Source organism: Hydra vulgaris, chromosome 02, assembly GCF_038396675.1.
Source record: "Hydra vulgaris chromosome 02, alternate assembly HydraT2T_AEP".
In the NCBI taxonomy this organism is placed as follows: domain Eukaryota; kingdom Metazoa; phylum Cnidaria; class Hydrozoa; order Anthoathecata; family Hydridae; genus Hydra; species Hydra vulgaris.
This window is the reverse complement of record NC_088921.1, coordinates 823323-843554: the sequence shown is the minus strand read 5'-3', so window position 1 is coordinate 843554 and position 20232 is coordinate 823323. Positions and strand designations below refer to the sequence as shown.

At 26.4% G+C, this 20232-nt stretch overlaps 1 protein-coding gene and 1 long non-coding RNA gene across 4 annotated transcripts; both read right to left on the bottom strand.

The window, feature by feature from the left end:
* Positions 1 to 474: 474 nt before the first annotated feature.
* On the bottom strand, positions 475 to 1317 carry LOC136077012 (uncharacterized). Its single transcript, XM_065791235.1, has one exon. The coding sequence runs from the start codon at positions 1315 to 1317 to the stop codon at positions 475 to 477; it is 843 nt and encodes a 280-aa protein (XP_065647307.1).
* Positions 1318 to 6729: 5412 nt separating this feature from the next.
* Positions 6730 to 15736, bottom strand: LOC136076625 (uncharacterized). 3 transcript variants are annotated; one of them, XR_010636434.1, is made up of 8 exons: positions 15636 to 15736; positions 13900 to 13922; positions 10010 to 10094; positions 9807 to 9913; positions 9685 to 9729; positions 9155 to 9211; positions 8695 to 8876; positions 6730 to 7039 (listed from the first exon to the last, which is right to left on the bottom strand). It is a non-coding gene; the product is annotated as an uncharacterized LOC136076625 (long non-coding RNA). The 3 variants fall into 3 exon arrangements; XR_010636433.1 differs by lacking the exon at positions 6730 to 7039 and adding an exon at positions 7906 to 8341; XR_010636435.1 differs by lacking the exon at positions 6730 to 7039 and adding an exon at positions 7906 to 8319.
* Between the last annotated feature and the right edge of the window lie 4496 nt (positions 15737 to 20232).

The window sequence follows — 20232 nt, the reverse complement described above, 5'->3', positions numbered from 1 at the left end:
CTGTGGAAAATGCGATAAACTTATACTCGAAGATCGAGAAATCAATGTTAAAGAATTTAATGAATTTAGCAGTATTCAATGTGAAGTATGTTGCGCTTGGTTTCACTGTTCATGTCAAAATTTAAAAAAAGAAGACTATGAGTTAATAGCAGATCTAGACTGGGTTTGTTGCATGTGCTCAATGTCTAGTTTATGTTTAGCTTAAATCTTCAATGGATATTTTATTAGGAGTTGTAGATAAATATGTTGTTTTTATCTACATTTTTTTAAATTCTTTCTGCATTTTCAAAAGATTTTCAAAAAAAATTTTTGTCGGGGCTGGTTTGGTTTAAAAAAAAACACTAATTTTTTACACATCTTTCAAACCCTAGTTGATATAAACTCATGTTATAATAATAACCTAAAGTTTGGACAGTGGAACATTATATTATACAATAAAAAAAACTATTTAGTGAACTAAATTTGTTTAATGAACTATTTAGAAACTAATGGTTTTCTCAAGTTTGGTATAGCAGCACATACGCGTAGTTTATTATTAATGATAGGTAGGTATAGTAATGGCTGTGTTATTTTTAAAATACGGAAATGTTTTATCCTTTTTATTGCTTGCTCCACATAAATACGTACATTAGCAATGTTTGATGTTTCTCGAACTTCTTCTTTTGACATTTGAATTCCTTTAACAGCACTTGGAGGTATACAAAGAGTACACTGTTTATATGCAAGGTCTGTCCTTATTTTAAAGCCACGATCTGCCATAACTTGGTCATAGGGCTCAAGTATATCACGAAAACCACTATTTGTGACAATAAAAATGTCAGAGGCACGTCCACCATAAAGGGGAGACAGCCATGAAATGGCTCCATTCGGAATTATTGCTATTAAAAATTTGACTGTTGGATGATGTTTATAGTCACTCCACATACAAGCTTGAACATCAAGAGTACTTGATGTTTCAAAAAATATTTCAGAACAATCTATAATTGTTCTCACTTTTGGATATAATCGCTTAAAACAGTTTGGCATAGTTGCTCGAATTATATTCCGGTTAGGCCACAAGATTAGGCTGTCCAACTCTTTAGATAACAATATTACCCATGTAATAATAATTTGGGAAACTGTTCCAGCTGATATACAAAAGCGGAAAGCTAAATCTTCAATTAAAAGACCCAAACGTAATCTCATCATAACTAAAAGAAATTCCTGTTCCAGTGAGATTTTTCTTTTAGATCCGCTTTTTCTCATAGGAAATAAGTTTTCGCTAATAGTATAATCTTCTGATAAGTGTAGCTGCTCGACGGATTCAGCACTGGACATGATTTTTCGTAATCATTTGTTCTCTTATTTCCATCCCAGTATTTCATAACTGCTGCTTTGTGCTTGACATAATTGAAAACACTTTGAAACATTTTTGCATTTTGTAAACCTGTAAAAGTCGATACATCTGAGTCCCTAGTAATATGACAAAACTGTAAAGCAGTATATGTTGATAATAGAGTAGGCTCTATATTGTTTTTAACACTGTAGCCTGCTTTATTCTTAGTCAAAATTGGATTTACAGTGTCTTTTTTCTTTCTTTGGGAGAAGTGGGTGGGTGTAATAATTCTTTGGGAAAGTCGGAGATGTGTAATAATTCTGCCGCAACTGCATCGCCACTAACATATGGAGTTATTTCAAACGATATTAAGCTTTCTTCGTCTGAAGAAACAATCATAAGATCTGACAACTCTTCAGCTGTAAGTGTATCCGAGTTAGAGTTAATAGATTCAATCATTTTTGACGAAACAGGTTTTACAATAGATGTTGTTCTGATTTTTGGAGGAGGTCTTGATTGTTTTTTTCCGGAGTTTGAACATTCATGGTGTATATCAAAAAGAGTGTTGGGTTAGGATTTTCATAAGTGGGCATGCCATCGACAAAATGATTAGAGCAGATTTTAAAATGTTTAGGTATAACAAAGTGTTTTCGCCCTTTAGAAACTGCATGAATCCATGATTTTCTTGTTTTTCCATCAACATGCAATTTGTCGAAACATAATTTTTGCAGATTTAAAGTTACTATGTATTTCGTAACGCTCTGGATAACGTTAATCGTTATTGCAAATACCAACTACACAGCGATCATTAACCATAATGTTTTTTTAACTGAGATAGTAAACAGTAAAAACTTAGTAATGAACACAACATGATAATAAATATTCAAACAAAAAGGTTAAAACTTAATTAAAAGTTAAGAGAATAGCCAAAGTTATATTATACAGAATTATTTTTAAACAATAAGAAAGCAAATAAATTCTTTGCAAAAACTCACTGCTTTAATAAGAATAATTTTTTGGTTTGTATCTTTTTCTATTTTATTGAGGTAAAAGTATAAATAAAACATTCTTTACTAAATTTTTTTCGACTTTTATTTTATTTGTGTTTATTTTTGTAAACGTATATCATTTTTAAAATTACACACCTGATGTATTTTTTCTTATTTGTTATTTATTTGTTATTTACCTGATGTATTATTTCTTATCTTTTTCTTATATGTTTATTATTGGTTTGTTTACATTTTTGCCCTCCCGAGAAAAACATTGCATCACGTGATTCATAATAGCCGCTTAATTACGAAATCTTCTATTATATCATCATCAGTTACTGTATTTGTATTATTTTAATATCTGGTTTAATCTTTAAACAGTCCATTGATTTTAAATAATAAATGCTCAAAACATTAGAAGTAAAGTTTTGAGCATTTATTATTTAAAATCAATGGACTGTTTAAAGATTAAATCAGAGATTAAACCAAACTCAAGTATGTTCATACATATGCCAAATGAGGAGCCCTTGCAAAAATTTGGGATGGCGGAGACCTGGAAACAAAAAAGCCCTAAAACGTCTGCCCCCCCTGCCTAAACGTGAGGGCACTAATGTATTAAAATTTTCAACTTTACTATCGTAAACTAAATTTAAATTTATATACAGATTTTAAATTTCGTAAAAAAATATTGTAAATTACAAAAGTTATGACCATGCAAGTTTTCCGACCTCCCCAAAATGAGGGGGATGAATACTTGAGTTTGGAGTTTGCACAATGTGTGAAAGTGTCTTATCTGAAACATTAGAAAATCCTTCCCGTGCCCATGCGAACATCCACCACTATATATATGTATAAATTACCATACGATTATTAGAGTTAAAAACGTATTATTAGAGTTAAAAATAAACGGCAAATTTCATGGAAATTAAATTATAAAATATATTTTTATTTTAATTTTCTTAAATTTTTAGTTATGGAAACGTGAAATGAAAAAATCTAGTTGCTCATTTAATAAAAATAAAAGACACATGAGGTCACTGAAAGTGACCTCAGAGACAATCATGTATTTCGTGATTAAGTTTCATGAGACAATGATTGTCTCTGAGGTCACTGAAAATGACCTCAGAGACAATTATGTTGGTGAGATTTTAATGTAAACCAAAAAGATTATTTAATCAAGAATAGGTTTTTTTTCTTTATCTAGTTTACTCATTAGTTTGTATATAAACTCGTTAACTTCTGCAATCAATTATACCTCTCAGAAAACACTATATCTTCCGTACTCTTGATTTCATTGTAAAGTCTTATGCGTGCTGTTGGACATCTTTTATAGTAAACATATCTGTCTGCGTCGGCCAAGAACAAAAATTTTTTTTTTTTTGCCTTTAAGTTTTGCCGTATAAATACATAAATGCAATTAATATATCAGTATAAATACAAACGGCCAAGGTAAGGAAAAACACAATTTAAGAACTGATTCCGTCATATGTAATAGTTACATATGATAGCAAAATACATAAAAGAAGACTTTCTTATTGAGATGAGTGGACAAAAAATTTCAAGGGAATAAATAAAGAGAAAAAGAAAAATTAAAAATCTATAAAAATATCGAAAATTTTAAACACTTTTATTTAATTGATCCATCCTTAAATATAGCAAGCAATGTTTATTAAATTTGATTTAAAATAATGAAATAATTCGTAAAAAAAAAAAAAAAAAAAAGCATTTTCCTAAATTTTGCTTTGGATTTGCTAAAAGTTTCAAGAGATTTAAGTTTGTTTTCTAATAGGTTTTGAAAACTCAGTTGAGGCAAGAAACTTTTGGTTTGAATATAAGTGTTGTCTGAGTATCTAGTTAAGTATCTGTATTTATTTATTATGAATAACAAATTAAAAATGTTAAGTGTTATTTTTGTCATCGTATTTACATCGGACCGTAAGCAGCAAGCAGCTTTAGGTGGTTAACAAGTGGCGGCAAAACGCTAAATTTTTAACAGCGGTCCGTTGGCGGCAAGCGAATGTTGGAGCGACAGCGTTTCAATATAGGACCTTCTGTAATTCGCGCTTCAATTTCGAGGCACGAACCTTCCTAATATTATTTTTGTACTTTTCTTTGAATTTAGACACTTATCTTTAGCGAAATTGTTTATTATTTTTATTAAATGACCTCATCCAAAACAATGCATAGATGACACATTTTAAACTTTTTCGAATTTATTAAATAACATTACTAGCTCAAACACTTATGGTAAATCAATTAGCCTACGCCGTGGCGATTTAACCTAATACCCGGTTAACAATAATGAATAAAGAACAATCTAAAATTATAATAAAAATTAATTCAAGATTGAGATTTACAAATACAATTTACATGTTACAATAATAATAAAATTATTTTCTAAAACATGTATAATCTCGATAAATTAATGTTTAAATTGCGTTTGGCGACTCTATTTTAAAAATCTTTTCAATATAAAAAGAAACATTCACACTTTATTCGATACAACATACAGTAAAAAAACAATAACGTTGAACGAAATTCGCTTCACGTAGCAGTCTGCAGACTTTTAATGTAGCCCTGAAACAAGACACTGATATATTATTCAAAATATAGAAATCAACCAGTTAAGAGATACTGGAATAAACATAATAAACTAACCTTTTTAGTATTTAAAGACATTTTGAAGGGCTTATATCAAATAGCCTGTTGATAGCAATTAACTCCACGGGATGAGTGTATCTATATCCTTAGATTTTCTCATCTGCTTTAGAAGTTGAACACTAAACAATTTCTTTCTATTTCAAAAATTTAAGCAAATTTTAAATGGTTGATATGATCAAACAGTAGACTTACTTTCTAGAACTTGAATTATGCTGTATTTTTTAATCATTACTACTAACAAAAAACTGATTTCTACATACAAACATACATACATAAAATTGCTACCTTATAAAAAAAAAAAAAAATGAATGTAAAAGAAGAATTATGGTTTCTTAAACAGGTATCTATGACTATTACAAAACTTTAGAATAGAGTGCAGTTGCTTGAGAATAGAGTGCAGCTGCTTGAGACAACATCAACAGCAAACTCAACAAAAAAGCTTCAAAACACTGAAACACATCATTCATCATATATTCAACATTCTGATCAATATTTATTAAACTAAATACTTTTACACAAAAAATTGCAGAAAAAAAAAAGATTTTCTTTGAATAAATATTTTGTCTGTATTTTTTAAAACTTAAAAAAAATTATTATACTATAAAAAAATAGATATTTCAATGTTTATTTTATTATTATTATTATTTTTTTTTTTTTTGCTAATCCTTTTATTTAATTATAAAATTGCAAAAATTACAGACTTATAATTTGAATAATAGCAACAAATGCAAAACGCAACAATAATATAAATAATTAGCTATAACGCCACAAAAAAAAAAAGCAGGACAATATAAAAAATACACATATGAACAGGTAAATATATACGATGCACAAAATTACACGACAGGATAAACAATACATAGAAATACACAACAATATAAAAAATATTTAAAATACACAGGACAATATAAAGAATGCAAACAACATAAATTAATAAAACTTAAAAGCTGTTCTTTTTGTTTTCTTTTAATAACTTATTTAAGTTTTTCATTTTCAAATATATCAAGAACATTTTTTTTTTCAACTTTGTTGTTAGTTGTCCTGTTTATTTAATGTTTTTCTTCAATTTTTATTATTCAATATATTCATTGTCTTCACTTAATTAGTTTTTTTTTAATACTTACCCAGTAAACATAAAATAGTTGGTAAATAGTTGGCCCGATCAAAATAACCAACTGTTTGATACAGTTGGGCCGATAGTCGGCTTTTTAGTTGGTACCGTGGAAAAAACGTTACGCTTTTACCAATACTTAGCCAACTGTTGGCCAACTAACGGCCCAACAGTTTTTTACTGTTAAATAAAAAGTTGGCTAACAGTTGGTACCATTACCGGCCCAACTATATCATTTTTTTCGTAATTATTTTCGCTTTTGCACTTTAATCGAAAGCGCAAAAGTTTTAAGTCTTCAAGTTCCGAGTATTAGTTATTAATACAGCATAACTTTTATTATAACCTCTAGTTTTTATAAAAACTTTTTTTTAAAACAACCAATCACCATTAAATATATTTAATGGTGATTGGTTGTCCGGTTTACGCATCGAAGTTGTGTATCAGGTTTTACAGGCAAACAGCACTACTAACAAAATGTTTTATTATTTATAAGTAACTTCGTTGAATACAAAAAATAAACATATTTTTAATCATCATACTTTTATTTCTAGAATATTAGAGAAAAATCATTATTTAAAAATAAAAAACTTCAAATAAATATTCATTTAATAGTAGTTCATTTTGTTATAAGATTTAAAATTATTATTGGCTGTTTTAATTAAAAACACTAGTTTAATACTGTAATAAACCGTAACATTTTAAAATGTTACGGTTTATTATAAATTATAAATGATAAATTAAGATAAATGAGATAATTATTATAAAACTCAAGTTAATTAACAAAATAAAATAAAAACTAAATATTTTCTTCATTCATTAACAGCAACTGATTTTTTATTAGTATGCTCTTCGCCCGTCTATTTATTCGACCATCACCCTGATCGATTGCTCCTTGAAACCATCTCGAAAAGATCGGGTAAAATTCTTTATCCTTTGATTTTGGATATTGAATTCTTACTGTCGCTAAAAGAATAAAAAATAAAAGTTTCAAAAAAATGTTTCATTAAAATAAATAATAAAAATATATATATATATTATATATATATATATATATTTATATATATATAATATATATATATATATATATATATATATATATATATATATATAATATATATTTTTATTATTTATTTTAATGAAACATTTTTTTGAAACTTTTACTTTATATATGTATATATATATATATATATATATATATATATATATATATATATATAAATCATAGTTTACACTGGCATTTAGATGTCACTAGTGGTATTAATATGTTTAAGACACTAAAGAAAAATATAATATCATCCAAATTCACGACAAATGATAACACTCGCAATTGTCATTAGTATTGACATTACATTTTATTCTTTCTTGGTGTTTTAAAAATATTGCAACTCTTATAATAGTTGCCTTAGGTTAAAGAACGCAGATATTCAACCTACAGAACGCAGATATTCAACCTACAGAACGCAGATATTCAACCTACAGAACGCAGATATTCAACCTACAGAACGCAGATATTCAACCTACAGAACGCAGATATTCAACCTACAGAACGCAGATATTCAACCTACAGAACGCAGATATTCAACCTACAGAACGCAGATATTCAACCTACAGAACGCAGATATTCAACCTACAGAACGCAGATATTCAACCTACAGAACGCAGATATTCAACCTACAGAACGCAGATATTCAACCTACAGAACGCAGATATTCAACCTACAGAACGCAGATATTCAACCTACAGAACGTAGATATTCAACCTACAGAACGCAGATATTCAACCTACAGAACGCAGATATTCAACCTACAGAACGCAGATATTCAACCTACAGAACGTAGATATTCAACCTACAGAACGCAGATATTCAACCTACAGAACGCAGATATTCAACCTACAGAACGCAGATATTCAACCTACAGAACGCAGATATTCAACCTACAGAACGCAGATATTCAACCTACAGAACGCAGATATTCAACCTACAGAACGCAGATATTCAACCTACAGAACGTAGATATTCAACCTACAGAACGCAGATATTCAACCTACAGAACGCAGATATTCAACCTACAGAACGCAGATATTCAACCTACAGAACGCAGATATTCAACCTACAGAACGCAGATATTCAACCTACAGAACGCAGATATTCAACCTACAGAACGTAGATATTCAACCTACAGAACGCAGATATTCAACCTACAGAACGCAGATATTCAACCTACAGAACGCAGATATTCAACCTACAGAACGCAGATTTTCAACCTAAAAAAAAATTCTGCTACATATTACTACTTTTTTTATTTGAGTAATTAAATGTAAATTAAATGTTCAAGGTAAATTAAATGTTCAAGGTAAATTAAATGTTCAAGGTAAATTAAATGTTCAAGGTAAATTAAATGTTCAAGGTAAATTAAATGTTCAAGGTAAATTAAATGTAATGCAGGTATTATATAACTAAGGTATTATAAAATATATCTTACTAAACTTTATGTATAATCTTACAGCTAAATGATAATTTTAAAACTTATTAAAATTCTCCATCTTATAAAATAATAGTAACTATCCATCTTGTAGATTGGTAGAACATAGAAATATAAAAAATAACTTTTAATTACATAGACAGCCATCTCAGATTTCATTTGCAACTTAAGGTTAAGCACCTCCAAATCTTCTTTACTTTTCATTGGAAGGCCTGGGGGAACAACAATCTCTTCATTATTCAAGAAACTTTCAATTTCTGAAAACTTTTTTCTGTGCTCAAGTTCTGTTAATCGTAACTCCAATGCTGCTAACTTCTCTATAAACATAAATAACTGAATATTATTGCATTTGAATCTGACTGGTTTCAAAAATTTTTTTTATTAAATTGAAGACAAAACTGGATTTAGACGTTATGGAGTTGAGACATTTGGAGTTAAAGTTTTAATGTTATTTATTCACAATATTTATTGTTGTGAGTTAACAAAATTTTGTGATTTAACAAAATATTATTATGGGTATACAATGTATGTATTAGTCACAAATATAATGTATACCAAGTAGTTAAAAAAAAAAAAAGTTTAACCAAAACCATACCTTCCTGATCCAAAAAATCTTGAACAGTTTTTTCATTGTTTTTAGAAGTTGATCCCCCTTAAAAAAAAAATATATATATATATATATATATATCGACTGTATAGAGCACAAACGTAGTATGTCCATAAACCAAAATACGGAGAAAAACGGATTTCAATTTTCAAAATATTTGCTAAAATCAAGATATTACACTTGTGTTTTGTGTTATATCTAATGATGGATATCACTTGTGGACATATTACAAATGTCCTCTACAAGCTTATGTTACTGCCAATAAGAATATAGTAAAACATTGATTTCATAAAAATGTGGACATACTACGTTTGTGCTCTATACAGTCGATATATATATATATATATATATATATATATATATATATATATATATATATATATATATATATATATATATATATATATATATATATATATATATATATATATATATATTATATGTAAACTTGCATTTAAAAATACTAATAACTTAATTTAGTTAAAAAAAAAATTTATGTAGATAGTATAAAGACATACCTTCTGATCCACACCTAAAATCCACATTGCCTGAAAACGGTGCAACTAACAAAACATGCATACAATTTTAAAAATGGGATTTAAATTGAACATTAAAACATTAAAATTACACTATTTTTTACCTCCAGTATTATTAAATGCTGAACCTCTCTCATCATCGGATTCATCAGGGAATGGTGGAAGCACAGAATTTGATTTCAAACACCTTCCAGGATTTGATTTGATAGACCTTGTATTAAACATATATAAACATATATTAAAAAATATAAACTTATAATTTTAAATAAAAAACAGAATTATTTATATAGACAGTATAAAGACATACCACTCAGAAGAAGTCCCACCAGTTAAGGCTACTTCAGATTCTTCTTCAAGAGTTTGAGCAAGGTGACAAGCAGTTTCATAACTCTCTGAAAATAATTGTTAATATTTGGCAATTTCCAGGAAAATAAAGGACACTGTGAAAACAATTTTAATGTAAGAACGTTTTACAGTAAATCATAAGAAAACTTTAGATAAGTCAATATTTCGTACTTATATAATTTATTTAATTAATAATTAGAATCATTTTAAAAGTTTAAAAAACTCTAATTTTCACAACAACAGGACATTATTCCTCTTAAGTTTGTAAATTAATAAAATAAATTTTTGATAGAAAACAAAAATATTTTTTCTCTAATTATGTTAACTTTGAAAATATTGCACAAAATTTTTGCAGCATTTCCAATATTACTTTTTATAGAAAATAAGGGGCGTTAACACACAATATTGGTGAAAATAATAGGCAAATAATATATGATATTGGTGAAACTTTCCAATACCCCTAAGATCGACACGTATTATTTGAACCGCCCCTAACATAAAAAGATTTCAAAAATTATGTTAAAATAATATGTAATATAAATTATAATATTATATATTAATTACTATATATAATATTTGGTAGTAATTGTTAAAAATACGCACTATGCATAAAAATTATCTGAAAAAGTAAAATGTAAACAAATAATAAAAACATATTAGATTGTCCTAAAATATTGATGATGTATTCTTTGCAATTGTTTTTATTTAAAAATGACTTGGTTTTAATAAACCCCTCAACTTGTTTTTTGGAGTAGCCATGTGGCCACAAGCAAAACAATTCTTTCTTTAAATGAAGTTCCTAGCCACTACCACTACCGAAGGTTTTTCCTTAATGCACGGAATTCAACTACTTGATAAGACCTTGATATATAAGAAATTAAATGCACAAAATGAATTTATATATATATATATATATATATATATATATATATATATATATATATATATATATATATATATATATATATATATATATATATATATATATATATATATATATATATATATATTTATATATATATATATATATATATATCTGTGTGTGTGTGTGTGAAACCTAAAAAAATTAAGTGTCCCCAATTACTTGTCTTTTAATACCAAATGAAGACTTATGACAAAAAATATCATATAGTATGTAATAAGGAAATGTAATAAATACTTGCAACTGATCCAATAAATACTTGACTTGAGCTTAAACCAATCTTCGTAAAATCTTCCCTGTATAGGAGTTATAAGTTTGTTTGTTTGATTTTAGTTTGTTTGGTTAGTATTTTTTTTAAATTTGATTTCATGTTATAGATTTTTATATTCAATATTTGAATTTTACATTAAATATTTTTATTAGATTTTTACATTTAATATTTTTATTTGATTTTTATATTATATACATTTATTTGATTTTTATGTTATATACATTTATTTGATTTTTATATTATATACTTTTATTTGATTTTAATGTTATATATTTTTATTTGATTTTTATGTTATATATTTTTATTGGATTTTTATATTATATACTTTTATTAGATTTTTATGTTATATATTTTTATTTGATTTTTATGTTATATATTTTTATTTGATTTTTATGTTATATATTTTTTATTTGATTTTTATATTATATATTTTTATTTGATTTTTATATTATATATTTTTGTTTGATTTTATATTAAATATTTTTATTTGATTTTATGTTTTACTAATAAAAAATATTATTTATGAGAACTCAGTGGTATAAACACAACATTATTTTGCAGAGGAAGAACAACTCCTTTCATATGAATCTTATCAATATTATAAGTATACTGAGGTGCATTTTGTTTTATTGGACTGAAAACATATATTGAAAGCTTTTCAGAAGAACATGGATATGTAAACAATGGAATTGGATTACAAAACTTTCTACAGATAATAGTAATTGACTGGTCACCCTCTAATTTAAAGTAATCTATTATTACAACTGATTTATCTTTAAGAAGGACAAAATTATCTTTATTGGTTATAGAAAGTGTAGTCCCATTATGGGTAGCTTTAAAAAATGAATCATTTAATGTTTTTTTGTTGTGAATAAGTTTGGTTTCCATAATTGCAACTGGTGAGGAAATAAGAAAATTGTCAATTTCCAAAAGACGGTTGTATATTTGCTGCAATGGGTTAGTTGAATTTTTGACAACCCTCTTTAAAACTTGCAAATAATTCTCAAATATAAAAGCTGAAAACTTATCTAAAGGACCAAATCTTCTAACTTCTTCTGCTACATGTATAAGGTTATGTACATTGGAAACAATAAATTCTTTTCCAAAATTTGAATCACAGTCTTTGACAGATAAAAGTAATAATTTATCTGTATATCCAATGTATTTTGAATACAAATCTTCTCTAGTAAGAATAGTTATGGCCACAAAGTATAAATTAATCATATTGTATTGTGCATCACATAAACATTTTTTGAATACTACTGGCATGATAAAAAGCAAAAACTGCCGATATTCTGTGGCCTTCCACCTTTCTAATTCAGAAAATGATCGAGGTTTTCTGTTGAAATCGATAGGCCAATGATATTTTAATTCGCAAAGATACTCATTTAAATTGCACAGTTGCTTTGATGATATTAATTTCCTGCAGTACTTTGTTCCATTTTTTAATAAAAATAACAACCGTCTAGTTACTCCTAGATGAATTAAATGCATTGGGTCTAAAGCAAATTGTGAAACTAAGCCAATTTTGAGGTTGTTAAGCGGGGATTCAATTTCATGTTTATGGTGTTTTGGGTGAACCTTTAGTCTAAATGATTCATCAGTTCTGAGTGTTGCATTTGTACCAGGGAAAACCATTCTCCCAACCCATTGTCCTTTCTGAACACATTTCTCACAACCTTCTTTTGAATTAAATGCCTTTATACATTTTAAAAAACTTCTGGCCGGTGTATCACAAATAAAACATCTGATAAAAACTGGTAAATATTTCAAATTAAAATAAAAACTTGAGTTCATTAATTTTTTTAATTCAATTACAAAAAGTTTTAAATATTCATGTATTGGTGGTTTTCCACTCCCACAAAACATTGCAACAATAAACGGATTATTAACTGGTATGTTATTGATGGAGCATAAGATTGGCCAAACATTGATATTTGAGCTTTTAAATAAGGGCAAACCATCAACATTAAAATCTAACACCAGACAAGATAAATGACTGACATCATAAGCCTCAAGTTGTTTTGTTAATCCATTAGATATACCAAGATAAACAAACTTCCCATCTCCCATGCACTCTGGATAAATAGTTTTATGGATTATCATTAAAGTCCTAGCATCTTTTGGTAAATTAGGAATATAATTTTTAAGTCCACTAAGAAGACTAGACAATGCATTTTGTGTTATATTGTTTTTAACTTTCCATTGTTGTAAAAAGGTTTGTATTTCAACAGCAGGGGATTCATATTCATCTGAATCACTCTCTGATGACAGAGGTTTGTTATTCATTTGAGTCTCCCATTCATAGTCAGATTGACCTGAATCACTTGCACATATACTTTCTGAATCAATGTTATGATCGGGAAGAGCTTGGTGTACAATAAGAGAACTGCTTTCCATATTAGATGCATTTAGAGTAATGTTATGATGGTCGGTAGATGGAATTCGCTTCTCTACTATATAAGAAGCTAATTCAAATAAATTTTTTTCACTATATTTTTATTTGTTTAATATTTTGTCTATACTTCTTTTGCCTTCGACAACTATTAAAGGTTCTTTTACGCAAATTAGATTTTTCCATTATAAATTTCAAGCAAATAAAATATTGTAACCTATGTAAATATAAGCTATGAATCAAACATACAGTTGAAATACTTACTTTAACTTTTTGTTCTCCATTATCTAAGAAAATAAAATGTGATAGGAAACTAAAGCATGGATCAATAAACGATGCATGCTTTAGTTTTTATTTACTTTAAAATATAAGCAGTTATGTTTTTATAGAATTTGTATGGTTTGTATAAGATTTTTATATGCAACTGTATAAAGCATTTACGTGTTTGTAGAATTGATAAGCAATTCTACAAAAATTTAAAAGCTTTATAGAATTCCATATAAAAAATCTTATACAAACCATACAAATTCAATAAAAACATAAATTCTTATGTTTTAAAGCATATAAATATACTACTATATACATATAATATATATTGTATATATACTAATTATATAATAATTATAAAATATTTTATAAATAGAAACTATTTTATATATACTTTATATACAACATAACTTGTTGTATATAAAGTGTAATGTAAATGCAAACATTTTTTTTTTATAAGAAACCAAGCAAACAGGTTAGTACTAAAAAGTTTTTTATTTTCTAAGGATACTTTATTCTAAATCTTGTACTAAAAGTTTCTTAAACTTCAAGTTTTCATTCGTAATTGAATGGAATTCCATTCTATTGCACGCAAATTAAATACTCATTTAACTGTTGTTCTCCAAAGTAGATAACGCTAACTTCGTGTAATGTTAATGTGATATTTAAGAGAAAAATTAGGAAACATTTATCAAACTTTTAAATATCTATCTTATTGAAATTTAACATAGTGATAAAAGTTTCATAAGATTTTCAGGCTCCTAGTGCTAGTTTCTAATATAAAAAAATGTGTATAAAATATATTATACGTACATACGGTACAGCATGCATACACATGTATGCATGCATATAATATGTGTGTATCTCATGTTTATACTTCATGTTAACGACATGATGTTAACATGAAGTATAAACTATTATAATCTATGTATATATGATATATAAATACAGACATATACATATGCATACAGAGATACACACATATTATATGCATGCATGCATACACGTGTATGCATTCTGTACCATATGTACCTATAATATATTTTATACACATTTTTTGCACTGCTGGATGCCCTTCCTGACGTCATCACAAATATTGAATATATAAAACATGCATACATATTATTTATATGTATGCATGGGTCATATATATGCATGTTATATGCCTAATTTTTGCATTTATATTTTATGTATTGATATATTATTATATTTTGTTATGTATGCATGTTTTATATTACAAATTATATTAATTATATAATTTATATTAATAATATAAATTATTATAATATATGTATATATGATATATACATACACACAAATACTGTATATATGTGTATGTATATATATATATATATATATATATATATATATATATATATATATATATACATATATATATAAAATATATATACATATATATATATAAAACATATAAAATATATATACATATATATATATATATATATATATATATATATATATATATATATATATATATATATATATATATATATATATATATATATATATATATATATATATATATATATATATATATATATATATATATATATATATATATATATATATATATATATATATATATATATATGATATACATATGCATACAGAAAAAAACACGTGAACATACAAATTTTAGCTGTTTTGTAACTTTTTTTAAACTTTAACAAATGTCAAGAAATAATGGACAAATGTCAAATGTTTGTACTTACCAGCGTAACTGCTTTATTAAAAGGTAAAAAGAGTTTTAGTTAAACGGTTTTATTAAAAGGTAAAAAGAGTTTGAAAGAAACTAAATGATAAATTGCTTCTCACTTTGACCACGCAACTAAACTTTAAAATGCCTTTATAAAACTTACGGGAAATTCAAAAACAAGCGGTAAATAGTTAATGGTTGGCACGTTAAGCCGACTGTTAGCCAACTATAGCCAATACTGGCCCGACAGTTGGGCCAACTAATGCGTGTTTACTGGGTAGCTTCTAAACAATTTTTATTTGTTTTTCTTTTTTTCATTTATCTATTTTTCAGTCGTTAAAAGAATTTTTCGCTGTTAAAAAAATACTTCCTCCATTTGCAATGTCATTGTTGTTGTACTTTTCTTTACCAATTATTACTGCAGGATTTCATTAAAAAGCTCCTAAGAATGAAAGTTAAATACAAACATCAGGTTATATGAACTGGATGAACCAAAATAACAACTCAAACAAATATCAAGCTCGTAAAGAAAAAAATGAATCAACAAAACAGTTGCAAAGAATAGTTGTTAACTACATAGCGCGAAAAAAATCTTCTAAGTAAAAAGATCAGATATGTGTTAAAAATTATAAACCCTGCCAATATACCAAATTGAAGAATTATGGCCTGAGTCAGATATCGTTTGAAACCTTTCATCATTTAATTTAAAATCGTTACTATTTACATAGGGGCAAGACATACACACTCTCAGTATATTAATTCTGTGATGAAAACGTTGCCTAATTTATTTGTAAGATGATCCACATGAGCTATTTTCTTGCGTTGTTTTGACCAAAAACTCTTTTTTAATGAAACAATTACAATAAAATTTATTTTATTGTAATAGTCAGATTTTATTGCTATTATTTTATTATTGTAGTTGTTTAGTACTACTATACTAAATATATTTTTAAATATATTTTGATATAATAATATTATTATATCAAAATATATTTAGAAATAGTTACGCCTTTTTTTTATTGAAATCAACTATATATATAAAATAAACTTTCTTTTAAAAAAGTAAAAGTCAAAGCTCTAAGATATTTATGTAAATTCCATTTATAATGTACATATATGTAGACATTTTATATATTGTATTAATAATAATAATAATAATAATAATAATAATAATAATAATAGTAATAGTAATAACAATAATAACAATAATAATAATAATAATAATAATAATAATAATAATAATAATAATAATAATAATAATAATAATAATAATAATAAAGTAGTTTAAAGACTTTTTAATATAAATTTTTGAAAACTATTTTAGCAGTCGATGTCTTTGCGGATACCAGTTATATTGCGTCATGTTATCATAACAAAATACTTGATTGGAAAAGCAAATACAAAGAAAAAAAAACTAGCGAAAAAGTGCGTTTTAATGATCAGTGACTTAGTCAAGGTTTACACGTGTGTGAATTACCCATAGCTTAGAAATTATGCTCTTTTCCCGCCTCCACTCCGAAAAGTTTCATTATGGCTACTAACCGATTTCTGCTTGACAAAAAAAAAGAAATCAAAAAAATAAATGATTATTTAGCAACCCTTATTAGCACTCATTCGGCAGGGAGCCCGTCTCTACACTACTGGTATACCCTCATGTTGACTATATTTGATCCTAATTATAATAGAAATACCCTTTAAGATATACGTGAAAAAAGTTCCTTTCCCGATGCCCTACCACAAGCACTGCCCTCATACATTAGAAATGCCCTCAAACAGGCAATGGATTTGAATACGCTACCTATCTCAAAACTTATGTTAAATCAACATGAAATGACTGTTGTTTGAGAAAGTAAATAGTATAACTTACATTCAGCTTCAAGAAGTTTTTTAATTGCGTCATCAACTTGTTTTCATTGAGTTGGTGTTTAACTAGTCATCGCAAATTAGATTTTTTTTACAATACAGATTTAAATTTAATATGTAAATTTCAGGCCCGAAAAAACAAAAATTATTTGGGTACATCTGATTTTTTTGAACTACTTTTAACCCCCTCCCCCTTTAAAAGTGGATTATCAAGGGATTTCAGAAATCGAACAATTAGCCCATATTACAATGTATGTATATTTATGTACATATGTATATATATATATATATATATATATATATATATATATATATATATATATATATATATATATATATATATATATATATATCAGGTTGTAAGCTAGCCCTGTGGAGTCCCGTCAAAAGCGGTATTTCCAAATGCTCATAAAATTAAAATTTCCGAATAAAAAATCCTATTCTTCAAATAAAAATAGCTAAATCATAAATTAAAATTTAGAAATTCTTAAAATTTTTAAAAATTAGTTATTATTAAATAAGAATAAAAAAATAACTTAAGAAATTCTAATTTATGGTGAAAAACTTGAAACAAAATCGCCGAACTACGCGATTGCATAACGTTGAAAATGTCTCTTGGGAAAAACTTCTTAAATATTGGAATTTTTCCAGCGATTTTAGGGATTTTCTAGGCAACTTGTTGTAAAATTCATTTTGAAACTTTGCAATTAATTCTTTGCAATGAATTCCAACAACAAATATTACATAAAAAAGTTAGCAAGCAAATATTATACAAAAAAGTTAGCAAGAAATAAAGTACGATCTAAAAAAAACCATTATGTTTGGTTAAACACCCGAAAATGCTATTTCCTTAAAGGTTTTGCCCATTCTGACTGAAAATTTAAATAACTAATAAGTCTCATTGCAAACTTTACTTCAAGTAGTACATGTACATTCGTCAACAATTTTTATTCAAAATATCAAGAAGCCGTTTACGTCAGAAATTTTTTAGTTACCCGTTTTATTTTATTGTTTGGAAGTTTTTGTCAATGACGTCATTGGTTTATATCAACAGAATTTGGTGATCTTATCGGCTATAACCTTTTTTTACTTCTCGGCATCGACGAAAATTTTTTTTTACTTATCTAATATCATTTCTCGACTAACTTTTTTTAAAAACCACCTCTGAAATATAAGTTAAATACAAAAAATGTTTTATGGTTTTTTTTTTTTTTTGTTTTTATTTATTATATTTCCATAATATAGTTTACATAGTTTACATTTTTATCTTTATAACTTGTTTGTGGTGAAAATGTTTGACCAATGTGTTCCGGTCTGATAAATATTTTTTTTTTTTATTGTTTGTATGTAAACACATATATAAATACACACACTTACACACATCCATATATATACACACATACATACATACATACATACATACATACATACATACATACATACATACATACATACATACATACATACATACATACATACATACATACATACATACATACATACATACATACATACATACATACATACATACATACATACATACATACATACATACATACATACATACATACATACATACATACATACATACATACATACATACATACATACATACATACATACATACATACATACATACATACATACATACATACATACATACATATATACATACACACATACATTATTTTTTACCATAATCATTTCGAAATCTGAAACGGAGTATGGTCTCGGCATTATCATTACACCGAATGGCAAGTGGTATACACATTTTTCCGAAACTGCATCTAAGCTAACAACATTTTAGGATGGATGAAAAATTTATTTATCAGTAATGACAAAAACTATGGAAGAAATTATACACAGCTTGTTTCAGACCGCATTAAGAATTTGCATCTCCAGCGTGTTATCTTTATTTAAAAGCAGCAGTAAAACGCATTGAACGTATTCATAAAAAAGCTACAAAAGTACCCCACGGTCTAATATAATAAGTTAATAAAGACAATTTGTTCCAAAGATACGGTTTACGAAATGATATGCAAAATTGACAATGATTAGTTTTTGAAAATGGTTGCATCAAAAAATCATCATTTCGTAGATTGTATTTATTTTTTTGTTTTGTTATAAATAAAACATGAAAAGGAGACAGTGATAATTTTGTTTTACATTTGCACATAAAAAAAGAATATTAAATACGTTAAGTTGATATAGGTTAGATTAGGGTAATATGAGAACTTTGGTAATATGAGCATACTTAAAGATTTATTAGATGTAAGCAGTGAAACTAAAGTTGCTTTGTATTTTTTGAATCGACTTTATGTGGTAATAATAGGAATCAGTACAATTAGCGTAAATTTATATTCAGTAATTAGTGGCATCATCTAATTAAAAGGCTGTTAAATTTTTTGCGTTGTTAAAATAATATCATCACGCATAAATAAATCTGTGGCGCGAAATTTTGATGCTAAAATAATGAAATTATTTTTTCATAAAGAAAAGTATGTAAGCTAAAAATCCAATCCTATTTTGTTAGAAAAACAATGCACAGAAATAACTAGTTTTGACTTTTATTTAAAGATTTTGTGTAATATGAGTATGCTCAAATTACTCAATGTTTTTCATTGAAATTACATAATTTAAAGTCCTAAAATCGTAGTGGTTTTGAATACTTTTTGAATAAATACAAAACATGATAAAAAATTATAATATTTTTAAAATACTAAATATTTTTAATTTAAATTCAAAAAATC